Here is a 14,516-nt window from a genome sequence, read left to right on the forward strand (position 1 = left end):
ACAGCAAGGAAGACCAGCCTGGACTACATGAGACCTTATTTCAAAAACACTAAACCAAGCTCACATTAAAAACAAGTGTACCTTAAATGTATTTACGTGGACCCATGTGTCATCTAGCCTTGTCCGGGACTCTGAAGAGGGGTTAAAGGTGTAGTTGACCATGCTGGCTGTAGCAGACAGTCAGAAATGTCAGTTTTACAAGAACAGCATGCTCAACAAGCATGACGACCTGTGTTTAGATCCCTAGCATCCATGTAAAAGTGGACATGACACACACCTGTAGTTCCAGTTCTAGGGAGATAGGTGGACAGATGAATCTTTGTGGCCTCTGACCAGCCAGACAACTCAGTTGATTAGCTCCTGTCTCAAGAAATGGCTCAGCATGTAAAGTGCTAGCTGTGTAAACATTAGGCCCAGAGTTTGGATTCATAGCCCCAGTGTAAAGAGCTGGGTAGGTATGGCAGTCCTCCTCTAAGCAGTGCGGAGAGGCCCAGAGCAGTCTGACCAGCTAGAGAGACCCTGCCTTACTGTGTAAGATGGAAAGTGATAGCGTTTCCATGTGCACACCCCATATCATTTATGTTCTGTGTGTGTGTGCACACATACACCACATGGCGTTGAAGTAACTATTTAAAAAGAGGCTGCCGGTAAAGCCTACTATCTGTATGCTCAGCGGCCATGTTCTGTGGCCAGAGGCCATGTGCACACTGCAGCTAGAAATGACCAGCCAGAAACACCAGCCCTGCCACTCACAAGACGCCAGCGTGGGAGATGGCTATGGCAATCTTCCATGCTGTCTCTGCAAGGCTGGGCATTGCCCAGACCATCCCACCATCCATGCGGGCCAGTAAGAAAATGAGACTCTAATGCTTAAATATTAATCAAAGGCTTTATATATTTAGTAATGCTCAATAACAATATACCCATACAAGGAGAGGTGTTTCCCAATTAGCTAACCCAAATATAAGTTGTTACCCGAGACTGTTCTCCATACCAGCATGGTTCTCCATCGATCCTACATCTCTGCTCTCCCCAGCTCCTCCTCTTCCTTTTCCTCTTCCTCTCCTTACTCCTCCTCTTCTCCTTACTCCTCCCACCTTAGCTCCTCCTACAACATGGTGCATGTGTGGAATTCACAGAACAGCTTGCAGGTGTAAGTGTTCTCACCACCACGTGAGGATCAGGCATTGAGCCTGTCCTTAGGCTTCATGGCAAAACCTTTATTCACTGAGCCATCTCGCTGGCTGAAGAACTGTTGTATTAATATCACTCCGTTAGCATTTCTATAAGTTGATGTGCGGTTTTCTAGTATAGGATATGTTCCTATATCTTGAGGTCTGATACTAACTTCTAGTTGTTCATAAATAAAACTAGTTAGTTGTTGAATTTCTCTTATCACAAAACTTCTTATGTGACTTCCATTTCATTTCTGGAAATGTCTTTTTGCTTTCTGACTGCAGAATACAAAGAATGTGGTAGGATTTTATACAGGTGTGCACAGGCATGTGCAGGTGCATGCTTTACTTCCCTCTAAGACTCTTCTAGCTGCTGTTTAATTAGTTTGCTCAGCTTATCGCAGTTCTGATTTCCTCTGTGGAGCACTGAGGTGTCTGAATGGAGGAGTACCTCCCCCATTCTTTTCACGTGTACATGCCCACCAGAAGAGGGCATCAGAACACCTGGGACTGTGTAGATAAAAACGTAGGACCGACCTTGGCCTTTCAAGAACAACAAATAGGTTGTTTTTTTTTTTTTTTTTTAAATTTGTTTTTTGTTGCTTTTCTAGGCAGAGTTTCTCCGTAGCTCTGTAGCTCTGGCTGTTCTAGGACTTGCTATATAAACCAGGCTGGCCTTGAACTCACAGAGATCTACCCAGCCATAACAAATTTTCTTAACACCAAACTATTTTCCCAGCCCCAATTAAGAAAATGTTATTATTGTGTAGGGTTCCATAAGGCCATCCACGTGTGTAGACAGTGTCCCTGGAGCATGTCACCCCACGGTCATCATGGCCTGCCCCTTTTCTCCACCATCCTCCCATCCGTCCCTTTGTTCTGTAACAGATATACCTAGAATCTGGGACTCAACAAAGGAGAAAACCACAGTATTTGTCTTTGTGAGATTGGTTTAATGCAGTTAACATGATCTTTACTGAATCAGTCCTCCTATAGCCGACTGTAGAAATTACATTGAGACTTTATTTGTCCATTCCTCTTGTTGGACAGCTGGGTTGGTTCATGATTTGGCTGCTGTGAGTAGTGCAGCAATAAGCAGTAAACGTCCTTGTATAGACTATGACGAATTATGGCAAATACTGAAGTAGTATGTGTAGCTGGGTCATATAGTGGATCTGTTTATAACTTTCCAAGAAGTCTCCTGTGGTGGATAGCCCTAGCCTCTTGTTGTCATGGTAATTCCACTCCTGGGAGGGGCTGGGAAGGATGTTGGTTTCCATACTGGCTGGGTAATTTGCAGTCCAGTTAGCAATGCAGAAGGGATTTAATCTATCTGCATGCTCTCAGCATTTACTGACATTTGTTTTTTGATAATTGCATTCTGACACTGGTGAGAATCTCTATTGTGTTTGTTTGCATTTCTCTATGGCTGTTGATCTTGACAGGCACTGAAATGTGAGGAGAGATCTCCATTGACATTACACCATGCCTTGCTAACACCATACACTAAAACAGTTGTTACATGCATTTATTTACTTTGTGTGGGTGTGGAGTCAGAGAATGACCTACTAGAATTATTTCTCTTCTGCCAAGTGTGTTCTGTAGGTTGGAAGATTGTCAGACTTGATTGGTGGAAGCCACTTTATTTACCCTCTGAGCAGTCTCACTGGCACTTTTGTTGCTTTTGCCTTAAAGGATATACCAGAAAAACAAACAAACAAACAAACACAACAACAACAAAACAACAACCCATGTTTTTAACATGTGTTTTTTAGAGCATCTCTAGTACAAGTAGAGTGTCTCTGGGGAAGTGGGGTTCTAATTTTGTTACCAGCATTAAAACAATCATGGATATGAATGTTTTGCCTGAATGTATGTTTGCATTCCACTTGTACGCCTGGTGCCCACAGAGGCAGGTGGTAGTCATCAGATCCCCAGGGACTGGAGGTACAGATGGCTCTAAGTTGCCGTGTGGTGCAGTGTAGGTACTGGGAATCTGAGTCCTCTGGAAGAGCAGTCCCCATGCTACCAGAATTTTTTTAAAAAGTACTTTAAAACTTTGATTTATCATTAGTATGTTGTGTATACATAACATGCATATGCGTATCAGAGATCAGCACAGCTTTTGAGGGTAGGTTCTTCCTTCCAGTTCCTGGAGTCAAAACTCAGAACTCTTTTCCTTGTTTGAACTATCTTGCTGCCTGTGTTAGCTGAATTTTAAAATAACATGTCTAAGTGAAAATTAATTGTGTACCGGTGAAATGGCCTAATGGCCAGAGCAAAGTACTACAAGTTTGTATGGTGAAAGGAGAAGACAAGTTCTCTTTCTTCTACGTATGCTTACAGGCAGAAATACACGTTCTCTCTCTCTCTCTCTTTCTCTCTGTCTCTCTCTGTCTCTTTTTTTTTCTCTCTCTCTCTAAATGAATAGGTAAATGAATGAATAAATAAACAAATAAATGTAATTCAAAAAGAAAATAGGGTCTTGAGAAATGGTTCATTGGTTAGGAGCTTTCGGAGAGGGGCCTGGATTGGGTCCAGCATGGTACATGGTGGCACACAGCAGTCTACAACTCCTGTTCCCGGGTGATAGCAAACACTCTTCTGGACTCTGTGCACTGGCATGCACATGGTGCGCATAGAAACATGTAAAATAAATCACATTAATTTTAAGTTCTAGGATGCAGTTTTCACTGATACACTTGTTTATCACTGTTGTAATTAGTGTGTATAATGGAGCATTAAAATAGATGGAGGGTGTGAGCCAGTTCTTGTGTCTGTGTGTTATGTGGAATGCTGAATTCTGTTCTGGACACAGGATATAGAAACTACTAGACTTCAGTTTCCAAGTCAGTTTGACTTTGTTACTTGTCAGTAGAGACAGTCATCAGTGCTGACCCTGTAATTACTCATATGCTTTAGTATGGGCATGTTGTATAAAAATTAACAGAAAAAAAAAAAAGATACTTTTGGGGCTACAGAGTGTAGCTCAGTAGATCCAGATGTTGTCTTTACCAAGAAAGTAGAGAAAAACAGAAGTACCATGTATGTATAGAATTAACAATTTTGTATCGTGTACAAAAATACGTTTCCATAATTGTTGATTTTTCTTCTCTTTAAGGCTTCTCATTTCTTTTGGGGACTCTGGGCTTTGATACAAGCTAAGTACTCCACGATCGAGTTCGACTTCCTTGGGTAAGATGCCGTTAACTGAGGTGCTGTCTCCATGAGGTTGCACTAGTGTCCCTCACTGCAGTGTTGTTGTGAGGCTGTGTCCACTCACATGCCTGCTCAGCATGGGGAGTGGCCAGGGGGGCAGCAGATGAAGCATGCCCTTCGTAAACTTTGGCAGTCAGCTCAGGGTGAGAGGAAGCAGCTGCAGGACTGAGGTCAGCTCTGACTCTGTCTTGTTCTTTCCCCACTAGGTATGCGATTGTCCGCTTTAACCAGTACTTTAAAATGAAGCCCGAGGTCACAGCACTAAAAATGCCAGAGTAAAGAAGAGGCCTCGATGTTCTCCAGGAGCTGAGCGATGCTTGTGGATGTTTCTGAGAAATTCCAAAAGCCAATATTTGTTAAAACTCATTTAATTTGGTTATCTTGCTTTAAAAATTATGCCTCTAAACAACCAACCTATTTTTAAATAGAATGATGTTAAGACTATGCTTACTGCTGTCAGTATGTGGCGGGCTAAAGATTTGACCATCAACAGAGAGTCGGGCTTTAGCCTGTGGCAGTACAGCCATGTTACATGTGACTTATTTATTACAGTTTTGACATGACTGACTACTTGGATCTTTTATTTGTTGGTTCAGTGTATTGCAATGAGAATATTGTGGAAATCTTTAAAAGGTTTTGTTGATAGATTTAATTTCAGAAAAACATTCTTGTTGTTCAGTGTAACCTTTGTGAAATGAATCATTTACTCTCAGTCTTGGCAGTTACTGCCTCAGTAGTAACTTAGGGTATTCTAGAGAAGGGCCCGTCGAGGAGGGAGGGAGCAGGGCAGTTTACTGTCCCCTGGGGTATACTTTCTTGAATTCGAAATTGGAAATCATTTCTTTTTGGGGAGTACAACTTAGAATTAAATTGTCTCTTTACATAGCCTGACAATATAAAATATATTTACTCTATAAGCCTGGAATATAACAATTTAATGTTAAAATCTGTTATTAAGTCATGTTTTCAAATACTAGATATGGTCATTTAAGGTAATAGTCCCAATTTTTAGAATTTACCTATCAAATTGTTTCTAACCAAAAGTTTTGTTTTACTTGAGATACTCTGTTTTTGTTCATTAAATAATAGCTGGTATTGTTAGTATTTGAAACAAACATACAGAGTTCATCATACTTGGAAGCAAGGAATGTCATTTAGATGCTTTCTATTCAAATTCATTCCTTAAGTTGGTTTTGTGTCTGTAGAGTCAGCAAATGATAAATTATCCATGTAATTCCAGAGTAGTGTTGTTGAAGCAGTTACAGGATCAGTAAGAAGCATTTAGCTAGGCCATGGAGCTTGGGTACTTACAGTCTCACAAGTAAGGAGATGGCAATTAGACAGTGGTTGTGGTAGGAGGGTTTGTTTTGATTTATCTTGGTTTTGTCTAGTTTTTATTTTGTGTAGGTGTAGGAGGGAGGCAACTATTTCATGAAAGGAAGTTAGGTCTTTGAGGTAGACAGGCTTTAATCTTTGAAGACTGCTCTGTGGGCTTGAGCAGTCAGGGGTAACTTTACTTAGACTAGTCAGACAGGCTTTGCACTTTGGTCACATAAGTGCTTATGTACAAAGTTGGCTCCATGGATCTGCATATTTGAAGTATGCACTACAGATCCGTTCTAAGATTGTCTGGTGGTGTTCCACATGACTTATGTTCTTAGCCAAGTGCTTTACAATACTTGGATTGTCTCAAGATGTTTAAACCTAGTAAAGTAGAAACAGGCCATTTGAGATGGTAAATTCTAGCCACATACATAGTCTCTTAAAAACATGTCTCTAACAGTGTTAGACCTGGATTCGGTTTCTACCTCCCCAGTGCTGTAATGTTCATGTTTGTTTTTATGAGCCACATTACTGTAAGATCATTACAATTCTGCTGACTTCCTTGAATGGAAACAAATAATGACAAGCTCTTTACAATGTTAAAGAAAACCTGCAAAAAAACAAAAACAAAAACCTGGCTTAGTGGAATTCTCATTCATGTATGGAACATTGCCATAGGATGATAAATATGTGAGCCTCCTGATTCTGTGCTTTCCTCCTTAAAATCCAAGAGTATGTGTCATGTGGAGACCCTGGAGAAGACAGTGTTGGCTAGTCTGTTCCCTGTTCTTGAGTGCTTTCAATGGAGGCTCACTGTGCTGCTGCGGCTGCGGCTGCGGCTGCGGCTGCGGCTGCGGCTGCGGCTGCGGCTGGTGGACTGCAAAGCAGCCAGCCGAAGTGTGACAGACTCCTGTGGCAGTGAGTGCCATGGCAACGGACGGGGCTTCCTTGTTCACTCGCTAGCACGTAAGAGATTGTGGAAAGAGACTAGCACATGAAACTCTTGCCCCCATTCCTTGGCCAGATTTGGGTGCTCTGATGCACCTGCTTCTCATACAGCTTTTGGGGATCATGGTGTAAACTATCAATAGGATTCAAAATGTCTTTCTTTGTATTGACCATGTAAGGGATTCTAAAGAGGGTATATTGGGACTGTTCTGAAGAGCATCCCTGTAAAATGTGTCCTGTGGCTTGCTAGATATCAGTTGCCTTCTTTTGTTCAGCTAAGGAACTTGAATGCCTTACCTAATTACTCAACTGGTAGTAAGCTCGTTTTGTAAATGTGAAAGTGGATGTTAGAAGTGGCATTCATGGATGTTCAGTGTCATCAGTAGACCGTAGTGGCCTGGATGCTTTAACAAGCAAAAGTCTGCATTTCTGCCCTCCCCCCAATCCTGTCTCCCTGGCACACTGTATGATCTTGAACCTGACCAGTGATATTTGATGCCCTTCCTCTCCCCTGTGCTACCACCATTTCTGGAAATGAGATGTGGTGGCCATGTCTTGCTGTTGACATGATCTGCTTGAGATCACCGTGAGCACAAACCTCATGCACTCGTTCTGCTTGGAGTGTAAATAGGACAGTGTAAATATGCCGCCGTAGTTAGTGGGAGTGCTGTTTTGCGTAAGAGCGAGTAGTTTTGCATTTTTCTTTGTACAAGTTTTTCTGTCACTAAATGATCCAGCCTGTTGATGTTAGGCTGGGAACAGTGTAGTGAGATAGCAGGAACTGGAAGGAAGATTTAATGGTTTAGTTCACATTGGGATTTATTTATTTAGCCTCTCAGTGCCTAATAAGACTTTTCTCCAGTTTTTACTTGGCTATTAATTTTTTTGTAGTTTAGATTCTGGGAAGCAGTACATTTATTGAGCTCATCTTTGAGTCATAATTTGAAGCTAAAGGAAACTAAAAACGTAATTTCTTTGTAAACTGAAGTGTGGTCCCCTTTTCTAGTTTCAGAGTTTGTTGACACTTTCTATAGAAACTTGAAATTCAATGTGAATGTAAATCTCATCCATACAAGACAGGGCAAATGGCATCTCTTAAGTTCGTCAGGCACCTTCTCTGGAGTGGTTCAGTATGGGCCAACTACTTTTCCCTCCCTGACCCCCAAATGTTTATTTTAACTTTGTGTTTCTAACATTAAATTTAGACTTAAAAGAATTCCCCCAAACACTCGAAAGAAAAATTAGACTCTTTGGAAAGTACTCAGTTGTTTCTGTGTTTCGTAGGGGTCCCTGTACCTCTTGTGACTTCATTGGCTGGCTTATGGAGGACAGTAGTGTCAGGTGGGTTTTTATTTTTTTCTCCCTAACTTGCATTTTATACTGCATTCCAGAGTACTGTAGACTTAAGTATTTCCCTATTAATCTGTCACCTGTCAACAGTGCTTTGTCCTGGGGCTGTCCTAGGGCAGCAGCATGTGCTACCTCACAGGGAAGGTGCGCACAGGTGGACAGCCTCTTGAGAGTGTCTTTGGCTTCAGGTGCTGTTGATTTTCGTCTGTCAGATTATAGGCTGGCCTTTACTGTGAAGCCAAGCTGCATCTTCTGGCCTGTTCCTGTTCTAAGAAGCAGAGGAGAAGGTGGTGAGCTGCCTTCCCCCAGCGACAGCAGTGTTCAGTCTTGGGTTTGACAAATGCTATCTATCAGCTGCTCCAGACAAAACATCCCCAGTTTTGGAATTTCAGTCCATATTTCTGTAATCGAAAATATTGGAAGTTTTGCATTACTTTGAATTCTTGAAGGCTAAATTCAGTGATACTTTACAAAATGAATTATATTTAACAGTTTTTATGCTGAAAATGTTCATTTTTGGCTCAATTTGATATAGGAAGAAACCCCAAAGTTTAGGAACAAATAACGATGCTTGATTGATAAGCATTGTAACTCCTGTGTTGGCGGCAGCGTCTCTCTTGGACCTGGGCACTATGGTACCACCAACATGTCTTTGTCCATTGTGCATTGTATGGTGTATGTACTTGCAAAAATACTCTTAAAAGTAGTTATAATTTTATCTTTCGGTTGTCGTACCCACAGTGGTCCTTTAGATCCCATCAATAAGTTTTAATAAAACACTAGTTAGTTAAAGAACTGAAAACACCACATTGTCTTTCAACTAGTTGTGAAAGGTGGAGCAGGAAAGCCTATCCAACTGGAATTACAGGCTTCCTAGCCAGAAACTGAGGGCTAGGTTGAAACCCAATGACACCTGCAGAGCGGAGGAGGGCAGAGGGCCTGTTCTCCACGCCTGCACTGTGCGTGCTGCTGTTGGTTGTAGGTAGCAACATCCTGAGTGTTCCTTGTTAGTAATCTGAAGTTGTCCTCTGTATTTACATGTACTAAAGTAACTGTAAACTAATGGAACCTGTAAGAACTTTTCTGTATTTAGGAGCTTTTGTACACATGTCCTGATTGGAAGAAGACATGGTATTACCCATATGCAAGGGAAAAGCTGAAATGAGGAGCTGTCATTGCGTTAGCTGTCTGTTGAATCGGGAAGCTGTGGCATGGGATCTTAAATTTGTGTTTCTCAAATGTGAATTGTAGTCTAATGCTGCTTTGTATAGACTCTAAGTGCTATGGATAGTCTCAGCACTGAACATGGATCGATACCTCGCAGATGAATGCAGCCTTTGTCCTAGGTTTCCCTACTCCTCAGCGAGTGTCTGAGCTCTGGAGAACTTGCTTATCTGTTTGCTAGCAGAGATACTTCCTGCTTTTTCCTTTGTTGTTACATATTTTTGTTTGGAATTTAATTTTTACTACTGTTAATTTAAGTACAGTTTGTTCCATGTATAAAATGGCATTGCCAGTGAAAATCAACAGCCTCTTTCATGTAGCTGCTGAAGAGAAGTACATTTATGTTCTGTGTTCATGAACTTGCAATGAAGCCGTGTTTCTTTAAGATAAAGGGCGGCTCAGGCTTTATTTCTGTTTAATAAGGCTTTCTACCATTGATTAAATGAAGGAATGTATCTTTTTGAAGAGATTTATATTCTGTAAATAAACATTGGTTGTAACAATAAAGTTGAGTTCTAACTATAATGTGTCCATGTTGTTCGTACTCAAGACCGTCGACTCTTGTAGAATATATGGAAATACACAACCTGGAAGGCTTGGAGTCATAGAGTATTTGCCTAGCAAGGGCAGTCTGCTTAGGAGTGGAGTTGCCCGGTAATTGTGAGGTCTGAAATTTGTATCCCAGCACCTACATAGCAAGCCAGGTGCTCCCCACACACCTGGAACCCCAGGTCTAGGGGCATAGACACAAATGTTTGGGGCTTGCTGGCCCCCCAGCCTAACCAAGAAAAAATATGAGCCCTGGTTGAAGCATGGTAGGACACCAAGTTTATCTGGCTTGCTCGTATGTTTCCATACTCTCATTTATGTTAATTACTGATTGATTGTGACAGCCTTGTCTGTCCTGGAACTTGATTTGTAGATCAGGCTGGCCTTGAACTCATAAAAGATCCATCTGCCTCCCGAGTGCTGTGATTAAAGACATCCTCTACCCCAGTAGGCTGATAGCATTTCAACCACACAAAAAGAGCGTAGGAAATAGGAGGAAGCTATATACATTTCAACAGACTTTGAAATGTCTTTGGTGGCACACTTCCAGCGAGGCTTTACCTCCTAAACACTTAAATCTCTCCAGCTAGACCCCAGCTGGACCACGTGTTCAGATACATGCGCCTGTGGGGGAACACAACCCGTTCAAACTGCCACATTCATTCTGGTTTTGCAGTATGGTGTGAAAACATTTTGAAAATCTGTATTCTACCAGCTGAGCCACACCTCCCAGGCTTCTCATGCTTCTCATCACCCTCTCAGGCTAATTCTTCCCGAACTCCATGGGAAACTTCTTGAGAAAGTCTTTCTGCTTAGCCAATTGTGCATCCATGGCCTTTTCCTTACCTCGACGCATGGCCCCATGGACACTGCTTGTCAATGTACTTAACTCATCATTCCATTGCTTTAGGGATCTGTCTGTCTCCTTGCGTGCCCATGCTCCCTAGCAAGGTGGATGGACGTTATTTGTTTCTCTAGTCTTACGATATTGTATGTAGGTACATGGTGAACTTTAATTTTCCCACACAAGAGTGTCAAGAAGTAGAGAAACATTTTCCAAGAAAACACTAGAAGGTAGGATTTGTTCTTTCAGGAAAGCTAAAGCTCTGGGCAAGAATGTTGAGGTTAACTTGTCTGAGTCAGTGATGCCTACAAGGAGAAAACCTACAGTTGAAATTAATTCAACTCTACCATGTTCTTTCCCCTCTCATCTTGATTTGCTTTGGTATTGTTTAAGCCTCAATTGAGAGAAATAACTTTTTAACTGCAGTTAATTTCTCAAAGGTGACCAGAATTCAGTAGTCATAGATTCTGGTATCCCAACACTTGAAGTCCTACTAGTTTGTGTGTGTGTGTGTGTGTGTGTGTGTGTGTGTGTGTGTGTGTGTGTAGGTTGATGCATGTATCACTGTACCTGTATGGGTGTCAGAAGACAGCCGTGTAGAGTCAGTCCTTTACATAGATAATATTTTAATGAGAACGCCTCCCTCCACCCCCATTCAGATGTTTGAATAATTGGTTCTTGCTTGTGGCATTGTTTGGGTATGTTTAGGAGTTGTGGCCTTGTTGGAGGAATTATGTCACTGAAGGTGGGCTTTGGTGTTTAAAAAGCACATTGCTCTCTGCTTTTTTTGCTCCTGGTTCAAGATGTCAGCTCCTCAGATTCCTGCTCCAGAAGCTATACCTTTCTTTCCCACTGGCACCATATACCCAAATAAATTTCTTCCATAAGTTGTCTGGTCATGATGCTTCACAGTCGTGAACTATGCTCGTGGTTTACAGAGATCAAGTCCAAGTTACTAGACTTACACAGTAACCTGCCACACTAACCTATCCAGATCTGAGAAGGTGTCTATGTAGCCCTGGCTGGCCTAGAAGTCTTTATATAAACCTGGCATCCAACTCACAGAGATCCCACTATCTCTGCCTCCCAAACACTGGGACTAAAGGTGTGTGCCAGTGTGCCGGGTTCAGCCTAGTTTTTAAAAGGTGTGTGTAAAGGTGTGTGTAAAGGTGTGTCGAAGGAAGCAGCAGATGACCTTTTCTACCCCCTTGAGAGAAGTTGCAGCTAAAATCTGTAATTAGTTTTTTTTTTTATAATATTTTATAGAGCTCAGGAAAACCTAAAGCAGATGTTACTGACTTCCACTAGAACCCTATTTATGAAGATAATGGTAGCTGTTAGTAATGACTTGTGTAGGCAAGAATCTTTTTAACAAAGACTTGGCACTAGCACTGGAGTATCACCTTTGATACAACCTGTTTTTTTTATTACTTCTGTTGCTATGATAATGGACCCTGACAGAAGCAACCTAAGAAAGGGTGTATTTTGACTCCCAGTTGGAGGGTACAGTTCATGGCAATGACACCAAAGTGGTAGCAGCTGAAGCAGCTGGTCACACGGCATCTGTAGTCACGGAGCAGAGATAAAATGCTTGCCGTCGGCTCATTTCTCCATACCCAGGATTCCATCCTAAGCAATGGTGCCATCCATAGTGACTGGGTCTTCCCAACTTAATTGAGCTAATTCCCCATAGATACACCCAGAGGTGATTCTAAGTCTCACAAAGTTGACAAGTGAGGTTAACCAACGACGTACAATTGCTTTTGACACAGTGGGTATTTGTCTTGAATAATTTAAATTCTGCATAAGACTATGAATCAATATCACCCATCTCATACTAAGATCTCTCTAGTTGGTTTTTGCAACAATTTGTACTGTGAATCTTAATAGCTGAAAAATTAATCCTTTTTACAAAAATACTATATTTAGTAGTTAGTTGATGAATACTATTTCAATCTTCACACCACGCAGAAGATGCTAATTTAAACTGCTCTCTTTTTCTCGTTTTGTAACACTAGGAGAGAATTTAAAACGTTATTGTGCTCCTTGCATATTTCTTCTTGTGTGGTGGCAGAAGGCTGTGTAGGTGCCTTGAAAAAGGCTGTCTTGCTGATGTCCCTAACAAACGCCAAAAGCTATCCTACTCAAAGATTTCTGAGTACCAACTTTGAAACCTGACAGAACTGAACAAGAAGGAAAATGCTAAATACTTGACAGTGTTTGCTGGTGCTCACTTCCTTATCAGAACAGAATCCCGTTGTCTTCAGTTGTCCCAAGTGTTGACAGCACTTTCATTTATCTTTCGAAATAAAGATGAAACATTAGGTCAGTGTGTTGGGCAAATTTCCAAAGTCTGAAGACATCACTATGGCAGTCTGTCTACACATCTGGGTTTATCCAGCTCTGGCCATATTCTCCCTCCCACCTCACTAAGGACTCTTTAAGACCTCCCGACTGGAGACCTCTGTACTTCTGTTTCCCTCCTCTGACTTTCAGGAGGAATCCTGGACTCCCATGTGTCACCTTGGGCTCTCCTGCCAGCATCTGTAACAGGTGACTTCTCACCAATCATTCTCTAACCACCATCTAGAAAACAGGTTTGGATGTACCCAGTGTCTGTCCTTCTACTTCTGTGATGGCAGCTGACCTGCTAATGACATGGTTTTCCTCCCCTCCCCTTTTCTTCCTTTTTCTGTTTTTCCTTTTTTTTTTTTTAACATCTCCTCTCCTCTCCTTTCTTTCCCCCCTTTTTTGGGACAGAGTCTCATTATGTAGCTTTGTCCCAGAACTCTCTATGTAGACTAGAACTCTCTGACCAGGCTCACAGAAATCTATCTGCTTCTGCCTTCCAAGTCCTGGGATTAAAAGCCTACACCACGACGATTGGCTATTATCTGTTGACACAGTGCTGGGGGTCAAATCCAGAGCTATATCCATGCTAAGCAAATGCTCAATGGCTACCAAGGTCCAGCTATCAAAGTATGAAGTCCAGCAATCAAAAGCCCCCCTTTGGCTCCCTAATTCACCTATTTGATCAAAATTAAACACCTCATCCTAACACAGGGTTTCCCCTTTTATCTTTATAAACTGACATTTGCCTATGGGCCTTGTCTGTCTCCTCTATCCAGAGGCACTTATATCTTGGACAGATAACCTATTCCCTGCTTCCCATTCTTCCTAGTTCATGATCTCCTGTCTTTGTCTCTTGTTCCTTCCCTTTTGTCCCTCTAGGGCAAATACATATAATTTTTTATTTTTCTGTGCAGAGAACTTGGTCTTGGAGTGTCTTGTGCCAAATACCAGTTTCTTCCTTTCATGGAGGCCCAGAGAGGCCATTGCATGAATGAATCTGGGAAGGGGAAGCCTGGATTGTATTGGAGACTTCAAGATGTTGGAGAGTCATGGGATACATGCTGAGGAGAGCTTGTGAGAGGGTGTGGAACCACCCCGTGAGAGAAGTATGTCGTACTCAACAAAACTGAAAGGGGCTGGAAACCAAAGAGTGCTTTGACATCAGACATGGAGATACAGTTTGGAGCTTGCTCTGCTGGTTTTAGCTCTTGCTTGGTCCGGTATTTCCTCCCTTTTGGAATGGTCATGTATCTCCTGTACAGTGCACTGTGTGTTGGAAGTATGTGGCCTGTTCCCCACCGGACAGAATGTTTCTTTGTGTAGGTTTGGCTGCCCTGGAACTAGCTCTGTAGACCAGGCTGGCTTCAAAGTTTCAGAGTTCTGCTTCTGCCTCCCAAGTGCTGGAATTAAAAGTGTGCACCACCACCTCCCAGTGTAGTCTGCTTTTTGATTTTGATTTTATAGGTGTTTACAGTTAAGAGATTTCTGTGAGTCTCAGAAGAGGTTTGGGGCATTTAAATAGTGTTGAGACT

The 14,516-nt window shown here is 42.0% G+C and overlaps 1 protein-coding gene across 1 annotated transcript in view; it reads left to right on the forward strand.

Moving 5' to 3' along the window:
* The window catches only part of Etnk1 (ethanolamine kinase 1), a 43,133-nt gene extending 33,369 nt beyond the window's left edge, over nucleotides 1-9,764 (forward strand). Inside the window, exons 7-8 of the mRNA XM_034512540.2 lie at nucleotides 4,297-4,370; nucleotides 4,601-9,764. Coding sequence (XP_034368431.1) covers nucleotides 4,297-4,370; nucleotides 4,601-4,673 — 147 coding nt within the window. The 3' untranslated portion in view covers nucleotides 4,674-9,764. The remainder of the gene's footprint in view (nucleotides 1-4,296; nucleotides 4,371-4,600) is intronic.
* The last annotated feature ends 4,752 nt before the right edge of the window (nucleotides 9,765-14,516 follow it).

Source organism: Arvicanthis niloticus, chromosome 9, assembly GCF_011762505.2.
Source record: "Arvicanthis niloticus isolate mArvNil1 chromosome 9, mArvNil1.pat.X, whole genome shotgun sequence".
In the NCBI taxonomy this organism is placed as follows: domain Eukaryota; kingdom Metazoa; phylum Chordata; class Mammalia; order Rodentia; family Muridae; genus Arvicanthis; species Arvicanthis niloticus.